The sequence below is a fragment of the Cavia porcellus genome, unplaced genomic scaffold, assembly GCF_034190915.1.
Source record: "Cavia porcellus strain 051 isolate PalLab524CR breed Dunkin Hartley unplaced genomic scaffold, mCavPor4.1 scaffold_38, whole genome shotgun sequence".
In the NCBI taxonomy this organism is placed as follows: Eukaryota; Metazoa; Chordata; class Mammalia; order Rodentia; family Caviidae; genus Cavia; species Cavia porcellus.
Window position 1 is genome coordinate 262,827 of NW_026947521.1, and position 23,305 is coordinate 286,131.

The following is a 23,305-nucleotide window of genomic DNA, read 5'->3' on the forward strand; positions in this document are numbered from 1 at the left end:
CAGAGACTTTCAGCTCCCGAGGATGGATGGATAGAGACAAGCAGGCATGCGTGTGAGAGGAGGAAAGTAGGAGCAACAGGCAGTGCTGAGCAAAGACGCAGGTAGACAGGGGCGGACTGAGACCCTCGGGCTCTAGTTACAGTGTGCCTGATAGCCAGTTTTGCCTCCACTCTGGGAAGGCTGATCTGACCCACAGCAATGTAAGTTTTAAGCCCAGTACCTCACTGCCAATTTTAGACCTAACAAACACCAACATTAAATCTTGTTTTAGTATTTTTTAACTACTAAAAATAAAAAAAGATATGCCACAGCTGATTATGGGCCTACAATTCTCAGTGTTCCAAATCTGACACAAGAATTTACAAGAGCTTACTGGAGTATTCATTTTAGTTAGTTAATTAATTAATTAATTAATTTATTTATTTATTTTTTGAGGGGAGGGGCAGAGGGATGAGGGAGGGGAAGGAAGGGAGGGAAACAGGGAGGCAGAGGAGAGGGAGGAGTGAGTGAGGAAGCAAGGAACTGACTGAGGGAGGCTCTAGAAGGAAGGTAGAGAGGAAGGCAGGGATCTCATTTTAGTTTTTTAGAGCTATCCTATGAAGTACAAAGTATTGAGAATCCCAATCCAGACCAACTACAGGTGAAGAAAACAGTTCTCTGAAGAATGTTTTACTCCTCCTCCTTTTTTAGGTCTTCATGTAAATGCCAGAGAAATTTTCCCTGGTAAGTGAGTCACAGTAAAGTCTTTTCTTTCCTCTCATTAACACTTGACATTCTTTCTTCATTGCATTCAGGACTGATTCGCGCACACACACACATACACACCCAGCCTTATATACTTGAACACTTTTCTCTATCAGTGGAATGGAATCGCTGTAACAGGGAACAGTTTATCCCCAACAATTTACATGTACTATTGCCTAAACCAGCCTGCTGTATTTTCTTTTTCTTTTCTTTTGTCTTTTTCGTTTTTATCGGTACCAGGGATCGAACTCACAACTGCCTGCTTCCAAGGCAAGCGCTTATGCCGCTGAGCTAAATCCCCAGCCCCGCCTGCTGTATTTTCAAAGGACTAGATCAACCTCAGGTATATGTCAAGTCTCATGCCTGCTACTAGGGAAAAAAACAGTATGAAAGGAAATCCTTGACTAAAAGAGGTTGAAGTCTGAATACAAAGATGCCAGGATCCAGCATGAGAGGAAGCAGGAAGCAGCATCCGGCTTTAGCCCTATTCCTCACCTACTATCCTCCAGGAACTTAATAACTACCCTCCAACACGCCTGATGGACACCCACAGTGATCCTCCTTCCACAATACTGTTTTCAACTAACCTGATTCAAACACAGACATCAGAAAGATGCATATAAAAGTGAAAAGAACATACCTTCCCATATTTGCCAAAGAGGTTCTTCAAGTCAGCCGCTTTGGTATTAGAAGAAAGTCCACTGACCCAGATATTTTTAGTTGAGCTTCCACTGCCACCACTAGTACTACCTGTGCTTCCTGGAACAGATGTAGTATCAGACAGGTCAGTAACTTAGAAAGTTTTTTGCAAAATTAAGAGGACAGTCTTCTTTCAAACTATAAAATCTTTTCAATTTTGATAAAAGGATCTTACTATATTTGAAATCTTATGAGTATGCTATCACAATCAAAAAATAACAATGTGATTACTGAGGAAATGTATGAGTTTATATACTTCCAACTGCATGAGTTGTAAGAGGGTGCTTTGCTATTCTTTAGGACATTCATCAAATGATCTGCTCTATCTTACAAAATGTTAACTAGATGTCTGTGTAACTTTTTGTATTTTTAGTAACATTTGCACCCAGGTACTTACCTAATTACAAAAAAGAGACAGTTTGAATGACAGGAAAAAGCACTATTCAACCAAATGTACTAAACTTCCAAATTTAAATGGTACAATTTTATAAGCCTCTTGTATCTTACTCATTAACCCAAACCAGAAGGAGTGTGGCTATCATAATGGCTAATCACAACACCAGGTCACTATCCTTCCCGAACAGTGAGATGTAAGCCCACTAAAACCAGAGAGGATGCACACATTCTCCTTTAAACATCCATGAGGTGGATGCAACTATGGCACAGCACCTGTCTGGCAAGCAAGCGCAAGATCCTGAGCTTAATTCTCAGTATCAGAGAGGGAGGGGAGGAAGTGGGGGAGAAGGGAGAGAGAAAGGGAGGGAGGGAGAGAGAAAGAGGGAGAGGGCGAGGGCAAGGGGAAGAGAGAGGGAGAGAGAGAGACCAAGTTTTAGGACTTTATAGTACCTGAATGGTACTATAAAATGTTTTCTTACAAAACAGTTTCTTCCAAACTTGGTTTATTACATCATTCATAGGCATGAAATAACCAGAGATTTTCCCAATAGCAAAAGTAATCACATATAGCCATCATGAAACTTGCAAGCATTTAAAATAATTTTCCTACATAAGATAACCATCCATTCCAAATTAGGAATTCAAAGCAGAAAGTAAATTCTTATGCATTAAAATATTGCTTACTGGGTTTATTAACAGAATAAGCTGATTTAAAGAATGATTAAAGTAAAACCAAAGTCTAGGAGACTGGTTTTCTTTCTAACACTAGACCCACAAATGTACCCAAATACTGCTTATTATACACCTCTCCTCCTTGACAGAACAGGGCAGGGAAGCAAAGGAGGTCATGTCCAGAGGCTGCAGACTACTCCAACTGAACATGTTTCTGAAACTGTAATGTAAGAAAATTAAGTATCTACCAATATCTGATAAAGCTGCTTAGTACAAACAGGTAAATTTCTCTAGTAAATGGGGTTTAAAATATTTATCCCAGTTTACAAAGCAAAGGGTAATGATGCAATCACAGTTTGCTGCAATCTAATGACACAGCAAACAAAAGTCATCTGTACACTTTCAGTTAATGAAACTTTTAGGACCAAACGTCCAGGTAATCAGTCAGTTACTCCTTCTAGCAACAACAAGCAAAGTAATCACTGAAATAAACAGGAAAAGCATCCATTACCTTTGTCATCTTTAGATGATGTCTTGCTGTCTTTAGATTCCTTTGAAGAGCTAAAGAGGTAAATCACCAGAAGAAAATTGAAAACAAAAAACACCAAACAGCTTGATACCGACTATACTGCAAAGTAGTACTATGAATGCAAATCAACAATTCCAAAAGCCCAGATTAGGTTATTTGACCAAGTGGTTCCCTGAGGATTCTTGCACTGATAGTTTCCCCAAGACGCCTGAAGATCTAGATTTTCTGACAATTCTATTCAGTAGATATATGGCCATCTTCTCCAGATTTCAGGACTGGGACTTGCTTCATTTTGTGTTCTTAGAACCGATAGTTGCTCATTAACCATCGCAAGGATTTTTAAAAATAAAACACAAAAAATTGTCAATTGGAAAAAAAAAAAAACCAAAAAAACCAAAAACCAAAAAAACAAACAAACAAAAAAAACAAAACCCAAAAAACAAAAAAGAGAAACAAATACACGCTGATAATTTTGACAAAGCAATCAGTAGGACACACTGCATATCATGAAGATCTTCAATTTTTTTTAAATGTAACTTATGACGTTCAAAAACATTACAGGCAGGATCATAAGACACTAATTACTGCACATGGTCTTGAAGCCACCCCCTTAATGTAGAGTGATCTTATTGAATGCTGGAATTCAGTATCGTAAAGAACTGACATAGAAAAACAAACCTCTTTGCTTGACCAGAGGCCCCAGTAGATGAGGGCCCTTTCTTCAAAGTTTCCTTTTCTTTGTCTCCAGATTCTGCTTTCTTAGAACCTTCTCTGGCTTCCTTCTCGACAGGATCGCCCTTCGCGCCGTCTTCCTTCTTACCATCTTTATGGTTCACATTCATCTCATAATCCTTGGTTTCCTTCTCAGGGCTCTGTACAACGGCGTCCTGCCCATCTTTTGGCTTACTTGCTTCAGAATCTGTAATTTTCACATTTTTACCTGTTTCTAGGAGGTCATCACCATCAAAATCCAGAGTGATGGCATCTTCAGCCTGGATTGTGACCGAGATGTTGTCATCCTCAGCTTCTTTCCCAGTCGCATTAGCTTCCATCTCTTCGGGAGCTGTGTGGCCAGCTTCAGCTAGGCTCCCTTCTGAAGGAAGAGGTTTAGATACTTCTTGTGTACCATCACCAGAACCTGCTATAGCTAAGAGGGTTTAACAGGAATAAATATGGCAAAACAAGAAGTTTAAACAATTTCATACTCATAAGCTAGAATAGGACCTAGAAAATATAAAGCCAGTTATTAGCACTGATGGAAGGTTAGGGGAAACACAAGGGTATTAACTATCATAAACAATCCTTAACCCAGGATCACTTATTCTTCATGGGAAATGATCTCTACATACAAACACCAAACAACAATACTGAGCAAAGAGTTCTGTCCAGAATCTACCAGCTCTTCATCTCTGGCCATGAGTGAGTGGCACAGGACGACTTTGATCCTCCATAGTGTGCAGATTTGTTGTGCAATGTTGGCAGCGTCCTGGGTTTAACCCTGTGGCCTTCAGAGCTCCCACAGTGACCTCCTAAGACCGCCGGCTGAGGATTCCACCAGGCTTCACGGCTTCTGGGGACCATCTTTTTCACTCTTCTACTCCAGGAAGTCCAGAAAGTGTGGCAAACTGCTACACAAGGCTCTGGAGGGGCTCCTGCTCCACAGCGTCCATGAAACCGCTCATTTCCAGTCTTCGTCCTAGCCAGCCAGTCTGCAGTCACCGTTTTCAAAGGCGTTTTGCGTTCCCACAACACCGCGAGGTCGCCGGTGCGGAGAGGTGTGCTCAGCAGCTGCGTGGCACTCGTCACCAGGGCTGGGCTGCTCCATGTCATCTGAAGTCCTGAGTGGGATTCCGGGACTTCTGTCCAAGATGCAGCCTCATGCTGACCATACGAGTTGCTAACTGTCCTTGTAACTGTCAGATGAGCGAGCTCTCAAACCACCACGTGGCAGCACCTGGGTGGTGGCTCCTGGGTGGCAGCGCACTAAGCACAGCCGAGTGCACTGAGCGCGAGTTACTGCAGTGTCTGCGCTGCAGCTGCCACCACTTACCGTGTGAAACAGAGTTCACCACAGTGACCACCACGGGCTGTTCAGGTGGAGTGTTTGTGTTCAAAAGGAAATCAAATCAATTGAAAACAAACCAAGATGCTAACTTAATTCATTAAATTGATAAATTTGAAAAATGAACTTATTTAAAAATAAGATTTCAAATGAGTGCTTTATTTTCACATGATTTATTTTAAGTCAGCAATTTCTACGCTCTACTTAGCATCAAACATACCTTTCTCATTTTCCTCTTCCTCACCATCCTGAAATTCAAAGAATAATCCAATGTAAAATAAATGTGCATAAAATTAAACTTTACTAATGTCACTAAGCCCATGAATTTAAACTAGTGAGTTAATAATATATTTAGGACACCTATCATTCTAAGAAATTTAAGACATTCTAAGAAAATTAAGAGATACAGCACAAGCCTGGTGAAACACTACAGAAAACAGGCAAAGGTGTCGATGACTACAGCAACAAACAAGGAGTTTCACTACTCAAAACTAGTTCACAGAATTGAAATCCTACCCAAACCAAAGCTGCCAACAGAAGGACTGACCTGTTATTTTACATCACTCAGTTCACAAGTACCCTTTAGCATACATTACTCAGAAAAACATCAGGAGAGTATTACCTGCAGACATAAACCTCCAAGAGTCTAAACGAACATGAGAGAAACAGCATAGCGGGATGCAGCGGTACAGGCCTCTAATCCCAGCACTTGGGAGGCTGGGTAGAAAGATCACCTCGAGGAGTTTGAGGCCAGCCTGAGCAACAGAGAGAGACCCTGACTCAAAAGACCAAAACAAAAACAACACAACAGGCCAGGGGTTTAGCTCAGCAGCACAAGCGCCTGCCTGGCTAGCATGAGATCGTGAGTTCAATCCACGGTACCAACAAAATAAAACAAAACAAAAAACCACCCCAACAAATCTTGCTTCTTAATTAAGCATGGCAGAGAGAACAATGACTACTACAACAATCAATTTCAAAATATTCAAATCATTTTTTATTTTGAGGCAGCATCTTGCCGGTCTTGAACTATGTAGTCCAGGCTAGGCTTGAACTCATAGCGATCTTCCTGCCTAAGCCTCCCACGTGCTGGGATTACAGGTATGCAGCACCATGCCCAGCTAAATTACTTATTCTTTTTATATCTGTTCAAAATGAACCCACAGTTAGCCCACGCACACTGCTGACTACCCAATTTAGAAATACTATTTGTACTGCACGAAAAACAAGAAAAACAGTCAAGTATAAATGACTTGAATTTTTAAATATTTGGTATTTTCACTTAAAAATATGCTAGGTTGGAAACAGGAGTACCACAAAGGGAAAAACTTTTTTTTTTTTTTGTATCATGAAAATACTTCCCTGGTACCGATAGAAAAAGGAAAAAGATTAAAAAAAAAAAAAAAAAAAAAAGTTCCGGGAGAACATGGCGGACAGATAACAGCAACTACCGGAGGCTCTCTGAAAACTAGGCTCAGAAGCCAGGTATGGTGCGGACTAAAGAGACATAAGCAGGTGGAGTTATGCTCTGCTGACTCAGGAACGAACTCGGCTGAGAGAAACCAACTTGGAATGCAGTCCTGGTGCTAAAACAGGAACAGAAAAGCCTCGCTGCTGAGGCTGGACCCCACGCCACTGGAAGCTGCGATTTGGGTTTCCCACCGCGCGGTGGCTGGCTGCCTCTACATCGGCTCGGCAAGGAGAGAGATGCACGGAAACTCTGAGAACGGGAGTCTGCGAACGGAGTCGAAAACAGGACGGGCAGGGAGGCATGTTCTGACTTGTGGCGAGGTGAGTGAGAGAAACTGACACTCCACCACAGTTTGACTCCAGCGGACTTTCTGGGCCCGGGGCAGTCCTGCGGGAGCAGGGCGCAGTGGCGACTCCAGCCACACATTCCCCTCTCGGGCGGGATTGGTGAAAAGTGCCTGGCCTGCGTGACGCTGCCGGCGGACCCCGTAGGCTGGCCCAACCCAGATCCCAGAGCCCGACGGAGGCCGGGAGGGGCGGGCCCCACGTAGGCTGCCTGGTGTGCAGCGGTGAGTGGGAACACCTAACCGGCGCAATTCGATCAGGCTGTGGCTGACAGGGAGAGAAGTTGGGCCTCTCATATAAGCTTGCATATATAAGGAACAGAGAATATGGGAAGAGGCAGCAACAAGAAAGGCTCCTCGGCCCCCAATTCTGAGAAACAGGCAATAGCAGACACCGCACCATTACACATAAGGCGCCATATAGAGAGCCTCATAGACCAATTCAGGAATGAAGTTATCAACAACCTGAAGCTAGAAGTATGCAAAATAGTTAGAGAAATGCTAAGCACCACCCAAGAAAAAACAGATGGTGGAATGGAAGAACAAAAAAAGAGGGGAGAATTGTTTGATGGAGAAAACAGGGAAAGCATAGAATACGTGAAGCAGGTTCAAAGGGACTACCAAGAAACTAAGAAGTCTATCAAAGACTGGCATAACAGCTTGAAAGAAACTAAGGACAGACTATCTGAACTGGAGGGCAGAATTGTAATATGGGAGAATGAAATGAAAAACTTCTTAAAAATAACAAAGAAACAAACAGCAATAATACAAAGACAAGAAGATGATAAGAGGAGCCATAACTTAAGGATTAAGAACATAAAAGAAGAAGTAGGGACACAAACAAATGAACTACAAAAGCTACTCACAGAAATAATCCAGGAGAATTTTCCTAATTTAGCAAAAGGTAAAGATACTCAGATGTATGAGGCATACAGGACCCCAGCTACCTACAACCCAAACAGAGCAACACCCAGGCATATAATAATAAAAATTCCAGAAATTCAATACAAGAACAGAATATTAAAAGCCTTCAGAGACAAAAAACAGACCACTTACAAGGGAGCACCCATCAGAATTACAGCAGATTTCTCTGCACAAACCATCAAATCACGAAGAGCGTGGGGGGAAATAATTCAAGCTTTGAAAGAAAATAATCTCCAGCCAAGATTGAGATATCCTGCACAACTGTCCCTGGAAATTGATGGAAAAACAAGGTGCTTCCAGGATAAAGAGGAACTGGGGGAATTTGCAACCACCAATTCAACTCTACAGAGAGTATTGCAGGATATTCTAAAAAAAGAAAAATACAAAGAACCCAGAAATAGTGGCGGGGAGGCCACAACGAATGGAGCAGAGAACAAAGTGAAGAAGACAAACTGACAGCTACTGACAAAATAAGAGCTCAACAGAAATGAGGCAGAGAAGATTGGATGATAGGAACAGCTATTTTGGAGAAAATGACATCTTAATAGGTAATACTGATTTAGTATCATCTTGTTTTGAAGTCTCATCTAGCTTTTGTCCTTCTGTCTCCAATGGTCCAAATAGGTTGTATCTTACTGGATTTTATTATGTACGATAGTATAAGCAAAAACCTTTTAAAGACAAGGAGATTATACAGAAACCATTGTTCATTTTCCGTTAGTCGATTCTAAATACTCTGTAATGCTGTCATTCTCTTAAATGGTTTTACATTGTTTTGATATACTTAATGCTACAGTATACGAAGTTGTACTCAAGGATTTCAAGGAAAGAGATAATATGGTAACTACTTTTAGGTCAGGATTATCTGGTGGTGAAACACTATTCTGCTTAAATGGTTATGTTTTGATCTGTGCTGTTTCGTTGTTATGCCCTCTTTTATCTCAATCTCCACTCCATTATTTACTTTTTTATCCTTTTAATTAAAGGGAAAAAATAGCAGGATATATTATAGTAACCCACTTTGACTTTCCATTACCTCGATTTAAAGCCCTGTATTACTCTCACCATCTGGTTTTTAACTGATGTTCCCCTATTCTGTTTTGCTGGATAGTATCAGGTTCGAAAATTTAGGCATCAGCTGTGAAGATAATGAGATTCATTATAACGCCCATTCTCGTTGACTTTTATCTATTTTTGAAGACCTACAATGTCTCCAATGTTTTGGTTTTGTCGGTTTTATTCTTTACTGTTTTGTTCAATTGTATTGTAACTAACGATATAGGCAATTCTATTAGAGATAGCGGGAGGCATTATGGTAACCATTGTTGATCACCTTGTATTATGTTTTCACATTATGTATTATGTCCACCCTTTTGACTTGACCGATTCTGTTCTGTTATGTCACATTTGGTTTTACTCTCTTCCAAAAAAGTAATAAGAACCATGGGAGCAATGAAACCCAAAATGTGTAATAGTCATTGTACAAAAGAGAGGAAAAGAAAGTACTCTATACTATATAACTGCATGTATATTTAAGTGTATAAGATAGAAAATGATATCACAGAGTATTATTGGATCATTGAACAGAACTGTTTGCAGTATCATTGATGGAATGTCCACTTTACAAGCTTTAATTTTGTGACTTGAACAATTATTTCTAAGATGACAATATGTAATCCATTAACTAGTGATTTCCCACTGTTCATTTTTTTTTCTGCAAATCTGTATAACTTGTACCCTTTCTCTGCTTTTTTTTTCTTTTCTCTTTAAATAAAATTAAAAAAAAAAAAAGATTTTGAACAGGGAAAAAAAAAAAAAATCACACTATCATGCAACTATGTTCTGATATGAGATTCCCAATTTCCCAAATGACACCATAAAAAAATAAAGCAATATGCACTACCATCTTAAACAAGAAAGATTTACAGAATGCTTCAGTTTTTCTTTTTTGGTGGTACTGGTGGCTCAATCAAGGGCAGGCACGTGAACAAGTACTGTGCCACTAAAGCACATGCTCAGCTCTTTTAAATTTTTAAAAAGCTTTATTTTTTTAAACCTATGTGATTCAGACTGTACTGACCTGAACTACATTGCCCAGGCTGGCCTTAAACTTTCGTCAATCATCCTGCGTCAGCCTCCAGAAAGCTGGGACAGGTATGCACCACTACACTAGCAGGGCATGTTTAGTTCTTAATTGGAATTTTCAAATAAAATCTGAGCTAGGCAGGGTCCATCCCTATAACGCCAACACTCAGGAATGCTGAAGCAGGGCATCACAAGTTCAAGGCCAGCCTGGGCTCATGTAAAGACCCTGTCTCACAAAACCAAAAGAGTAAAAAAATAAAAAGCTGAGTCGCAGCAGTTTTAGGTAGGCAGCGTGAAGTATTTCCCACAAAGCTGTAAAGCAGGGTCACCGGAGCCCACTGAGGGCTTGCTAGGGCTGGGCCCACCTACTGCCCATCAGCATGGGGCTGAAATGTCTCTGGCCAGCAGCCAGGGCTGCACTGGCAGCTTCTCCCTCAGGGTCAGCTGACAGCCGGAAGATAAACACACCGGACAGTACGAGCCACATAAAAACACGCCGTCCTTAGGCTGGCACTCGCCTTACCACGTGCCCAAACTGCGTACAGCAGTCACTGTATGCCATCAGTGTAAATGATCTAATGTGTGAGGCGCCCAAGCCGATCAGGACATGGGCCACTACTGAGCATGCTGAAGACACAAGAAGAAACTGGAGTTATGCACCAGCCACAGCGCAGAAAATGAAGCAGACCACAAGTAAATCAGTTAACTGGCAGCAATGTAAATCCCATTATTAGGAATTTCTTCTTCTTTTTTTTTGGTCTTTTTGAGACAAGGTTTCACTATATAGTTCAGAGAGACCTTAAACTTACTTTGTACCCCAAGTTTGCCTTGAACTCATGGAGATTCTCCTGCCTCAGCCTCTAGAGTGCTGGGATTACAGGTGTGTGCCACCACACCAGGCCTGGAATTTCTTAATAAATAGCTGTACTTGAAATTTTCATCACACTTCGAACTTGCCACATTTGCAAAGGGAAGAACACTTTTATTTAGGTGGGACAGAGGGCAGTGGCAGCCAGGAAAGGTGAAACTCTCAGTTTTCTGTTTTTCTTGAAAGAGACACTCTAGTGCTTACTTAAAGGCAGAGTTTTAAGATACTTGACTCTCTTTCAATGTACCTGTGCTTCTAACAACACACTACTTCAATTACAGCTGAGGTTCCAGAGAATAATGCCCAGTAATCTGCTACTTAATAGGGTAAAACTTTTAGAATGCTATGAAGTAAAAAAAATGTTTCTGTTGTAGTTCATGCAAATTAAAAATGTTATATCTAGCAGCTATGGTAATAGGCATGGTTTATCTTTACTCAAAAATTTTAGGTATTTGTAACTCTGCAGTCTTTTGAAGAAGTCCCTAAGGTTCTCCACACAGTGGTTACAATATCCTTATATTCCATGGCATTAAACGCCCATAGGAAAAGGGCTTGACCTTCTAAGAGATGAAACCCACGACAATGGCAGCAAAGTATCCAACAAGCAAAGTCAGCAGGAAAGATGACCTACGTTGCAGAAGGGGCATTCACGTCACCATGCTGCCTGGGCAGTGAGCCTGGCTCTGCTGAAGGTAAACTGAGGTCCTAAAAGCACCCCAAATTCCTTGTAATAGGAAATAAATCAAGAAGTACAAGAAAGACCTCAGGGAAAATTTTCTGCTTCAGTAACATATGCACAGTTATGCCACTTATCTAAAAATAATTCATTGACTACAGATTTCTATAAATTAGCAACTCTTGTTTTTACCTTGAAAAAGCAAGAGTACTTCACATATGACAGTGTCTAGGTACGCAGGCTGCTTATCTCTCCAGGGGATCTGCAGCCTCCTGTCAAAGGCTAAGGGATGATGTGAAGCTCCTCTTCTATTCTATCTGGGGACAAAGGTAGCTTAGGGACAAAGCTAGCTGCGGACGTCATCCTCTACCTGCCCACATGCTTACCACACATTCCTGTCACTATCTTCCTCTGGGCCAACCTTGTAATACAGGAACATGCTGGTGTCAAGAAAATCTCTGTGCCCTGGTTTGCAATTATAAGCACAGTATTTGGGCCGACTGAGTCAACCTATAAAGTAACTGCAACTGCCTTTTACCTGGCAATATGCTATAAACACTGGGAGAAATACAAAACATGAGGCACATAATAAGCACAATAAATACCTACTGAGACAAGTTCACTCAATAAATGTAGCGGAAGGCACTGGTATTTTTGAAGGCTCAACTTCAGCACTGTGTAAGCACAAAAGAACTCAGGCAGCATCTCCTCTCAGGGGTTAGACAGGAGAGCAGCCGCTGCGGCCCTGTGGGCCTGCGTGTTCCCTGTCTCTCAGAGACACAGTGTCACTTTAGGGCAGTGCCGGTGAACCTACAGCATGGATGCTGGTTTTCTTTTAAGACAAAACATGTGACTGTCTGGGTTGTTTTCTATAAACCACACCTTCAGCATTTCGCTTTCACTGCAGTGCTGGCACTGTGCAGTCGGCAAGTGCGCTGCGGTGGAGTCTGGTGCTGGTCTGAAAGTCTGCTGCCTCAGCTGTATGGTTTGCTGCCCTTTACACAAACTTCACTGATGAAATAAAGATGCCATGTGACATCAAAGGATTAAAAAGGTGATGGTGGGAGACGTCCTCTGTGACCAGAACGGTCCTCTACAGCGTGGAAGCAGGAAGGATTTCTGAAGGACACAGAAACAAAGCTGCTTCTGCTGGTACACACAGCTCAGCTGGGCGCACACCAATGATCCCAGTGCTGGGGAAGCTGATGCAGGAAGACAGCAAGTTCAGTGCTGCTCAGGACTAGACAGTGAAGTCCAGGCCAGTGAGAACAAGGCCAGTCTTGAAGTTAATGAGACACTGGGGACAACAGTACATACAAAAAGGAATACATATGATGTGACCACAGAAGTCTGAAGAAGTTCTTGAAAAATCAAGGGAAATTCTGAAGAATTAAAGCACTTAAAAACAACATTTTAGAGAAAAAAATGTTCAAAAATTCAAGTAACTGGTATCTTCAAAACTTATAAATAGTAATTGCGCATGTTCTTTATTCCAGGATATGAGATTAATCTTATACAGTCTAGCAAAGTAAGACATAATTATTGTTTTACAGACATAAAAACTAAGAAAACCTGCCCAAGACACAGTACTATAATTATTAACAGAATCTGAATCAAGTTCTACCTACTGTAATGCACTGCCTAGCATGAAAGCCTGAAGAATAAATCACACTTTTGAAAAAAGTGATTAATAAAGGGATGGCAGGAAACTGGATGAAGGAAACGCAGACATATCATGTCATACAGTTTTGACTTTGGAATCAGGCAAATACTTTAAATATTTATAAAATTAGGATAAAATTGCTAACATTTACTTTGAAATAATTACAAGTCTACATGTTGCAGATTAAATATTTTAAAACAATATTAAAGTGCTAAAAATAAATGAACCAAAAAATCCAAATAAAAATAAAATGAACAAATCAAGCTAAGTAACAGGGATGCCATCACATAGAGCAGAGCTGCCTACAAGAGGGTGGGGACACAGCTTGATGGCACAGCACACAGCTAAACCTCCGTGGTCACTAATACTCCAAAATAAAAGGAAAATACTGTAGTTTTTGCAGCAATCTATTGTCCTCAGTGGGGCACACCCTCATGACAAATACACCTGGAGCGAGAAAGTCCTAAGTTATTTTCAGTAATCATGCTGGCAAGTAGTGCCATCCGAAGACCACGGGACCTGGAGATACATGTGAGGGAAGGACATCGTTAACTCAGAAGCACCCACATAACTAAGAAATGCAGTTCTTTGGGGCTGGGGATTTAACTCAGCAGCATAAGCGCCTGTCTTACAAGCAGGCAGTTGAGAGTTCAATCCCTGGTACCGATAAAAAGGAAAAAGACAAAAAAAAAAAAAAAAGAAATAAAGAAAGAAATGCAGTTTTTTTGTTTTTGTTTTTCTTCGACACAGAGTCCTACTGTGTAGCTCAGGGCAGCCTTGGACTCAAAGCAAAAATCCTTCTGCCTCAGCCTCCGTGGTGCACCACCACACCTGGCTAACAGTTGATTTTATATAAAAACTAAGAATATATAGAGCTGGGCACAGAGGCGCATTCCTGTAATCCCAGCACTGAAGAGGCTGAGGCAGGAGGATCACTGCAAATTGCAGACCAGCATGGGCTACAAAATAAAACAAACAAAAAAGAAAGAAACCTCAATGATTACTTTTAGAAATGCTAATAAACCAACTCATGAAAATTTGACATTAAAGAAAAGAATCACACATACATTCTTACTTTACTTTGTGGTTTTTGTTTTAAGACAAGATTCTCACTATGTAGTCCAAGATGTCCTCAAACTCACAATCCCCCTGCCTCAGCCTCCCTAGGGCTGGGATTGTAGGCCTGTGTCACCGTGCCTAGCTTTGGCTTTGCTTTATAAACAATACTAGTGGGTAGCCAGAGATGGGGGCCTTTTCTCCTAGAAACATTCCCGCTAATGGAGAAAGAAGCGATGGATCTGAGTGTTACCCTCTGCTCGCCACGGCCACCCATGCACCCTCACAGCACCAGGGATCAAGCATCCACTGGAAGGACCCAACTCTGGAACAGAGGGGCTGTGTGTCCCAGGAGTGTGGGCCACAGTTCCGGGTCTGACCGCAAGCCGGGGTCCTGCAGTACACAGAGGAACGTACTGAAGACACAACAGGAATGCGATCGGGGAACTCTTGATTTCTAAAACTACAGCAGGGGTTGGCAAACTACACCAAATGTCTGCTTTTAGAAATATTTTTCCTGGAACACAGCCATGCCCATTTGCTTACGCAGTCAATGGCTGCTTTCACACTGAAGTGGCAGAGCAGAGTAGCTGTGACAAAGACCAGATGGCCCACAAAGGTTGAAGCATTTACTCTCTGGCCCCTTCAGAAAAACTTTGCCAACCTCTGCTCTACAGGATTAACAATTAACAGAGAGAGAAAATACACTGGAGAAGAAAACCTATGGATTAAAAAGAAACCTAATAAACATTTTAGTCAATCAAAATATATACATTATAACTGGTTCAAGTAAGACTTATAAAGAAAAAACTAACCAGCTGGGTGCACATCTGTAATCTCAGCACTTGGAAGGCTGAGGCAAGAGGCACCATGAGTTCCAGGCCAGTCTGGGCTACGTAGTGAGTTCAAGGCAGCCTACGTAGTGAGAGTGAGACTGTCTCAAAAGCAGCAGCAGCAACAACAACAACAATATACCATAGCTAATTGAACTTTTAAACACCAACTGTACATCCAATGATATTAACGTATTTATATTAGGAATAATAACTCAAAAAACTCAACTTCTCTCTTAAGAGATATACTCTTTAATTTTTAAAGGGAAGGACGTATACATGAAATTGCTTCAAAAATTTTGGAAAGGAGCAACAGAAGAAAGGACTAGAGGTCACAGACTGGCTTTAGGCTGGTGCTAGGCAGACCTGGGCCACGGTTACACGTGCGTGGCATCCCTCAGGCACACAGTAATCCACTCAGGAAGTATGCTGGGAAGCCTCAGACCAGGCATGGTGGGACCTGCCTACAGTCACAGCACCCAGGAGGCTCAGGCAGGAAGACTGCCACAAGTTCAAAACCAGCCTCAATCACATAGGGACACTCTGTCTCAAAAAACAGAACAGAACAAAAAAGTGTAAGATTACTGGTAGAATCATAGATACATTTGTTTCCACTATACGTTTTTTACAAAAGAAAAAGGTCATATTATTGAAAGGCACGCATTCCTTAAGATATTTTATTCCAATCCATTTAAAAAACAGGTAAGAGGTGGTCACACACAGCTCATGACCTTCATGGGGTGGGCCGGTCCTTGACAGGACTTAGAAACACTGCTTCTAGAAATGTCATGTCTCCACTCCCAAGACCAAAAGGGAAGGCTGCCCAGGGACCCCAGCTGGTCAGCAAAGCCAGGAGAGTGCGAAGTAACCAGCGGGCTGGAGCAGCCAAGGCAGCAGGCTGTGCCCGCGCCCTTCGGAGGCTCTCCCCACACACACTCCGTGCAGCAACATGGCGCAGTCACTAGTTCCACTCAGGTAGAGAACTAGAGAACTTCAACTTCAAAGTACAGCATTTAAAGAGGGCATGTGAACAGGGGATCTTGAAAACAGAAAGAAGAGGGGGAACGACAATTTTTAAAACTTAAGATTTGATACTGTGCACATGGCTCACACCTGCAAGCCCAGCACTTGCCAGGTTGAAGCAGGAGTCAGAGGCCAGCGTCTCAGAGCGAGACCCCGTCTCAAACAACAAAAACTCCACCAATTTGAGTTTTAAGTATCTGTTTTCAACATTTGTAAATGTTTTTAAAGTATTCATTAGGAATATCATGAATATTCTGAATATCATCAATATCATGAATATCAAATAAACTGTATCAGACTGTAGCGCAGCCAATTACTTTTACTCTAAACTTAGCCTAGTAATGTGAAAATTAACAGCAATCGCAGGGCAAGTTGGCACACGCCTGTAACCCCAGGATTTAGGAGGCTGAGGCAGGAGGACCACTATGAGTTTAAGGCCAGCATGAACTTATAAGTGACATCCTGTCTTGGGAAGAAGAAAAAAAAGAAAACCAAATAAATAAAGTTTTGTAAACAGCTAATGCTTATCTATATTATATAGTACCAAGATAGCAGAGCAATTATAACACTAGAGAAAGACAGATGCTCAGTCTTTTTTTTTTTTTTTTTTTGATACCAGGGATGAACTCATGACCTTGCACTTGCCAGGCTGGTACTTATGTCACTGAGCTAAATCCCTGGCCTCCAGATACTCAGTCTTGAAAATGACAGGAACCTTGTTAATTCCCAATTACCTTTCTTGCAAAAGAAATTTCAGCTGCCAATAGTTTAAATATCTGCATATACCACAAAAGTAACTCAGTACTGAACTTAAGGCTGTTTTATGAAATCACAATCACAAAGTTAAAATAAGATCCCTTCTCTAGGTGACCCCTTCCACCCACATCAAACTTGGAGGACTAAATGGAAACTTACTTGGGCCGTTAGATAGGTATCATCTTCACCTTCTGGAGCTTCAATTTCCTAAGTAAAAGGGTATACAATAGCTTTGCTTTACAAAATATCTGGGAAACGTGACAATGCTTTTATGCTTATACCTGATTATCATCTGCTTCATATTCTGATTCTGCAGGGACTAAATCAATGCTCAAGAATTTGGCCTATTAATTTTTTAGGCCAACGTAAAAAATTAGAAAAACCTGGAGGCTCTCAATCATTAGGCTAGGTAGACAAGGAAAGTGATGTCCAAACAGCACTGACCTCCTAATCCTTTAGCTTTGTTAAGATGTGCTAACATATTTCAAAGCAGAACAAATGGTCTACTTCAAAGAGCAGATTTAACTAACTGCTTTAAAATTAAACCTTCATAAGCAATTTCCCAGCCTTGATAATGAACTTAGAAAAGCAGATTAAAGTGGCTTTTTATACTTTCTAAAATAGCAAAAGAGGGCCTGCCACCAAATAATGCTGCTGGCAAGAGCAGAATGAGATTGGTACACTCATTGGTAACACGGAAAAAACCTAACTACTCAAAACCACAGCAGTGTAGATACACAAAAAGCAGAACACAGAATAGCAGAACTTCTGGTATAGCTACTATAAAAATGTATACATATATGAAATATGCAAAACTTTTAAAAGGTCACCTTAGATGTAAGAGTTCTGAGTAATTTTTAAAGCAACTTAAAAATTTTTCTAAAAAGTTCCAAGGCCTCCAAATTGAACTAGAAAAAATACTTTTTAAAATTTAAAGCTTAATTTATCTGTGTCATGTTTTAACAAAACTGGCTAAAGACCTGACTTTCGATGTCCTCTTTTTCTATATCTTCTATTGCTTCTGTCTCTATTAATTCATGAGTTCTCTTGTTCTCTTCAGCGGAAAGTAATTCCTTGGAATGCACATTTTCTTCTTCATTTTCACCAAATTCTTCAGAATCCTTTATTTCGTCACTTTCATCTTGCTCATGTGCCTCTTGATTCTCCAACTCACAGTCCTTTTAATAGCAAGAAAATTTGGTACAACTCGAGGCAAAATAGTGTAGGCTATCCACCAAATATTTTAGTAACTTACATCTCTAAAAGTATCAAATTTGATCATATCTTGACATACCCCAATTTAAAGTTAAATCACTTTACCTTACCTATTAATTGTGTCTTTAAACACAGAAAGTTTAACACCAGTTACCAAGTCTGAGTCTGAAGCCTCCAGTCTCTCGCACTAAAATGCACACTAACTGAGCTGCTGCTGTCAAAGCCTCTATTTAAGTCAGCTGATATTTACTGGTATTTTTAGGAGCTATCTAGAAGAAACCAACTCGGGGATAACAGTTTTATTTCTTCAAGCACCATAGTTTAACTTTAAAATCCCTAGAAGTCTTATATATTAAAACATAAAACTTACTTCTAATTATAAAGAATTCCCAACAGCTTCATCAATGTTCTTGAAAATATACAAATACTAATTTAAATGTGTTTGTTTTAAAACTGGTCACTATGCCACCATGCCAAAGAAGACAGGGAACACAGGTCGGGACTACCTCTGCAAAGGTCGCTCAGGATGCCCTCCTAAGCTTGGGAATATATATGAGACCTCAATGCAAACACAAACAGCAATCTGCTTAGTTCCCGCTTTCCTGACTGTTCTCACAGAAAACCTAGGCCCCTTCAGTTTTAAGAAAACGTTTCTGGATTAGTGAGGGCACAGTACAGGGGCAGGACTCATAACCTGACAGCACACTGCAGAGGGCAGGCCCCTCTAGAGAGGGAGGTGAGGCCTGTGGCTGCTTCAGGTGTGGCCCGAGGAGTCAGGCACTGGGGTTGGCTGTCCCCGCGTCCACACCCACAGGGGTAAGAGCAGCAGCAGAATGGATGGAAGAGCAGCACCAGGGACCTTCAGCTGCTCTGAGCCACCATGCAGTTATCTCCTCCCTCATCTGCAGAAACAACTTCTATGCTACTCAAATACATCAGCAGATAATGCAACCTTCACTACCGAATAAATCCCAAAATTAGAAAAGGGAAATAAATTCACTTAATTTCTATCAAATACATATGCTGATACTTCCGCAGTAAAAATACACCAAAGATATAGTCAAGTGAATGTTTTTAGAAGTTCTTTAGCTCTCTGTTTTCCTAGGCATCATGACCAGATTTGTTTGCTCACAACACAAAAACACCCTTTGAGACAGGAATGATACCTCTGCACAGTCTGTCAGTCTCCTGGTAACATTTACAATGATCACCATCCCTAGGAAGTGAGAAACTCAAAGACCTTGAATATTGTAAGATGTTTTTTACAAAGTCACAATGTTTTTCCAACTCATGGGTAACTGCTGCTCACACACACACTTCCTAATGAAGACAAAGAAGGGAGGAGCAGCTCTAAGGCAAGATACACCCAGGGGAACCCCAAGCCACACTGGCAGAGCTAGAAAAGGCCAACCGAGGCTCATCAGGCACATAATCATTAATTTTCATGGCTCTCTGGGCAAATCTTCCTAAAATTATCTGCTCTCAAACCTGGCTCCTTAACCAAATGCTCCTTTTTCGCCATGCCTGGCCCCAAAGGTAAAGGTCGCCATGCTAGGGCTTTGTGAGGTGGCGCAGGGGCAGGCTTTCAGAGCTAGAGAGGAGCAAAGAGGCGGATGTGCACTGTTCTGGTGGAGCACACAGGCACGCAGGCAGGTGCTGTGACACATATACCAAGGGTACAGAGAACACCACATGGAGGACACCTGCACTACCATAGGGCAGGACTCGTAACCACTGGCAGCTCACTGACGATTTTCACTAAAATAAAAACCAACTATAATGAACCCTAACTCATCCACACCTCCCAGCACAGGCCTGCCTGCCACAGGCCCAATTAATAGTACATGCTTTCTCTTTCTGGCTGGTCATTTCTGCTTTACTTCCTTTCAGTACACACACACAAAAATTCTGGCAGAGCTATCTTTTTTGATTTCATGAAACAGTCTGGCTATGTACTCCAGGCTGGCCTCAAACTCACGCTATCTTCCTGCCTCAGCCTCCCAAGGGCTGGAATTGCAGGCATGTACTACCAAGCCTGGAGGGTTTAGTTATCTTTAAAAGCAAAATAAGTTTTTTACTTTGATCATTAAACAAACAATAATAATTTTCTTTTTCCATTTTAAGGTCTCACACTGACTTGAATCTTGTGTATTGTACACAAAAGTGGAACCCAGTATTTTTCATGATAGCACCCTGCCCAGTAACTGCACTATCTGCAGCTGCTCCCCCAGACTGTATGTCTCAGGTTTAAGGCCTAGCCAGGTTATTTTTATCTTTTTGTCTCATCTAACTGAAGAAAAAGTCATTTATTACATTTCTCGCAATGGAAGTTAATAAAGTTGATCGCATGCTGTCTCTAGTATTTAACTTACAGATTTCAATGTATTCGAGTTAAATGCGAGAACTCAGCAGTGCAGAATAGTGGACTCCAACACCTTAACCGGAATAATTAACACTGTACCTTGACAAAAGCATCATCTTCCACAGAAGCGTCTCCACTCAACTCATCTGCTTCTTGTTTTTTACCTGTGAAAGAAGGAAAATAGGCTAACAACCAATATTTGAACACTTTCAGAGCAAAAAGCATTCCAAGTTTACTCTACAATATCCCACTACTCCCAGATCATCCGCCAAAGCTAATGCCAACTGCTTGTAACCACCTGGCCACAGCTGCAGGCACAAAGGAACAGCTCTGCAAACCATGTCATACCGTCTCTTGGGGACCAATGTCAAGGCACTGACCCATGGACCCATCTACTCCACTGCTTAAGGCATGGCACGTCTTGTCACACTGCTCCAATCTGTCTGCATTCTCCCACAAACAGTAGCACCTCCAGAGGTGCAAGGTGCCCCCCACCAGCCACAGAGCTCAGGTGGCAGCCTCGAAGCCCTGCAGGCTCCCAGTGAGTTCCTCTCATCCCCCAGGCCTCAGCCCGCTGGTCCCACATGGCCCTGTGCTGCTTCCTGGCCTCCTCACCTCCCAGAGTGGAGAAGCTAGTTCTCAAGTACATTGACTACTTTTTGTTTTCCCTGCATTCCTGGGAACAGAACCAAGGTCCTTCACACTGAGCTACATTCCTACATTTTCTTCTAAATTTGTTTGAGACAGGCTCTCACTAACTCACTAAACTGCCTGGACTAAGCCCCAATCTGCAGTTCTCTCCTCAGAGTGCTAGGATGACAGGCATGCTTTTACAGTAATCTTCCATCCTCCAGCTCTGTATAAGCAGTGCTGTCTTCTTAGCATGACAGATTTAGCTGACTCAAGGAAGCTGAAATTACTTTAGAATTAAAACCTGAGGACTCACTCTCTACTTTCTCTGCCAGTGTAATTTTATCTTTCTATGCATCCTCAAAAAAGAAACAAAAGAAAACTCTTAACATCTTCCAGATGGACTTAACATTCATCTTCAAAACTTTTCAAATTGGCATAATCTTAAAAATGCCATTAGTAGCCAGGCATGGTCGTGCACACCTATAACCCCAGCACTCAGGAGGCTGAGGCAGGAAGATGGCCTGAGCTCCACAGTCTGAGCTGGAGACCAGCCTGGGCTACAAACTGACTTCAAGGCTAGCCTGGACTCAAAGTGAGACCCTGTCTCAGAAAGAAAGCTACTCACATTTTATAGGTTTATCCAGAGCCAATGCTAAAAAGCTTTGTTCTTCAACCTAGCCTTCCAGAAGCTATTCAAGAATCTGTAACATGGAGTGGGGATGTTTATGTGACATGGTTCAGTGGGAAAGTTTGCCCAGCATGCACAAACAAGCCCGTGGGTCTCAACCCAGCAATGTAAAAAAACAAGCACTCCTGTAAAAGTAGCAGAAACGCTGCAAAACAGCACAGCTAATGAAAAGCTATTTGAAATGTTTTTAAAAGGACTTTCTCATTTCTTTGAAACATGAATCAGTGTTCTTTCCCGAGGTCAGCTAACCAACTGACGAGTTTCTACCCAGGCCGACCTTCAGTGAGCCCCTAGGACGGGGTGTAGTTGCTGGGCTAAACCTTTAGGAAATGAAGTGAAGAGAACCCCTGCTGCCCTTCCCTAGGTTCCTCCTCAGGCCCTCTCACCTACTCCCAGGTCACAGCACTTCCGGCTCTGAGACAGAAGGGAAACCAGAGCCATCGTGCTTCCAGGTGCGTGAGGCACAAAACAGGAAGAGTCCTCCATAACCTTGGAGCACCTGCTGGTTGGAGAGGATCCTGAGAAATGATGTGCGCAGCCTTGGGTAGCATGAACTTCCAACTAAGAATGTTGCATTCACATTTTAGGGAAAAATGTAAACTTTAGTGTACCACGCTCAAATTTTACAATTACTGTCATTCTCTTTATCATCAAGTCCAATGTGCAAATGAGAATTTTGCGCAACAAAAGTCTACTTGATTATTTGTCCCTTAGTGTAAAACAGGAAACTACTATGAGGGCAGAAAGGAGGGAAAGGGGGAGAGAAAGATAGGGAAAAGGAAGGGGAAGAAGGGAATGGATAGATGTCCCTTTCCTGAGAAAGTATACTGGAGGAAAAAGAGCTCATTAAATTCTTTCCTCACATTACAGAAAAAAGTTCAACATTTCTAAAATCTTAAAGATGTATTTACCTTTTGGAAGAAATAAAGTTTTTTAAAAACTCTTGAGCTCTTCTGCCGACAAACATGCCAATAATCACCTATAGAGGAGTTTGGGGAGAGCTCCTTCGCACCATTTTCAGAGGCTAAGTTCACTACTTATAATTAAGAACTGCTTTATAACTTGAAAAGCACTTTTTTAAAAAAACACACAATTGTTTTCATCAACCAGTAGTAGATGGGGCAGGCTAACACAATTTTACAGCATACATAATACGCATAGAGGTGAAACAGTATGCCCCAACTAGCAAACCCACAGTAAGAACTGGGGCAGTGCTATGTCCAACTGGAGTTGTCTTTGCAACTTACTTCCCTGATCAGACAGTGGGTCGGCTCACACCTGACCTCCAAAGCTCCATCTCAATGCTGTGCACTGAAACTGGAGGGAAATTTACATGTGTGAAAGACACACCTTATGCAGGACATTTTCTCCTAATCCACAAAGACAACAGTCCATGAAATCCACATAAGCAAAATATGTTCACAACTACATAACCTATCTAATTGAGATGTGTACCTAGTATAAATGAAGATTATACACTGGCCTTCCTCACACACTGGGTTTACCTGCACTAATTTCCATAGCATCTGCTACCCCTTCATTAAAAAATGAGATTTGAGAAATTAAGTACTTTAAATATTGATGTAGGGCCAGGAATTTGGCATAAA

At 41.6% G+C, this 23,305-nt stretch overlaps 1 protein-coding gene across 8 annotated transcripts in view; it reads right to left on the bottom strand.

Annotated features, from left to right (window-relative positions):
* Window positions 1–23,305, bottom strand: part of Sltm (SAFB like transcription modulator) — a 42,973-nt gene that overhangs the window by 9,814 nt on the left and 9,854 nt on the right. The window contains exons 3-9 of one of the 8 annotated variants that reach the window (XM_063243373.1): window positions 20,477–20,541; window positions 17,781–17,978; window positions 16,960–17,007; window positions 5,323–5,350; window positions 3,719–3,959; window positions 3,023–3,072; window positions 1,385–1,503 (exon numbers count right to left, since the gene is read on the bottom strand). In XM_063243373.1, the coding sequence (XP_063099443.1) occupies window positions 1,385–1,503; window positions 3,023–3,072; window positions 3,719–3,959; window positions 5,323–5,350; window positions 16,960–17,007; window positions 17,781–17,978; window positions 20,477–20,541 (749 nt within the window). Of the gene's footprint in view, window positions 1–1,384; window positions 1,504–3,022; window positions 3,073–3,718; window positions 4,188–5,322; window positions 5,351–16,959; window positions 17,008–17,780; window positions 17,979–20,476; window positions 20,542–23,305 lie in introns of all 8 variants that reach the window. The other 7 variants (XM_063243372.1, XM_063243371.1, XM_063243370.1 and 4 more) reach the window with 7 other exon arrangements.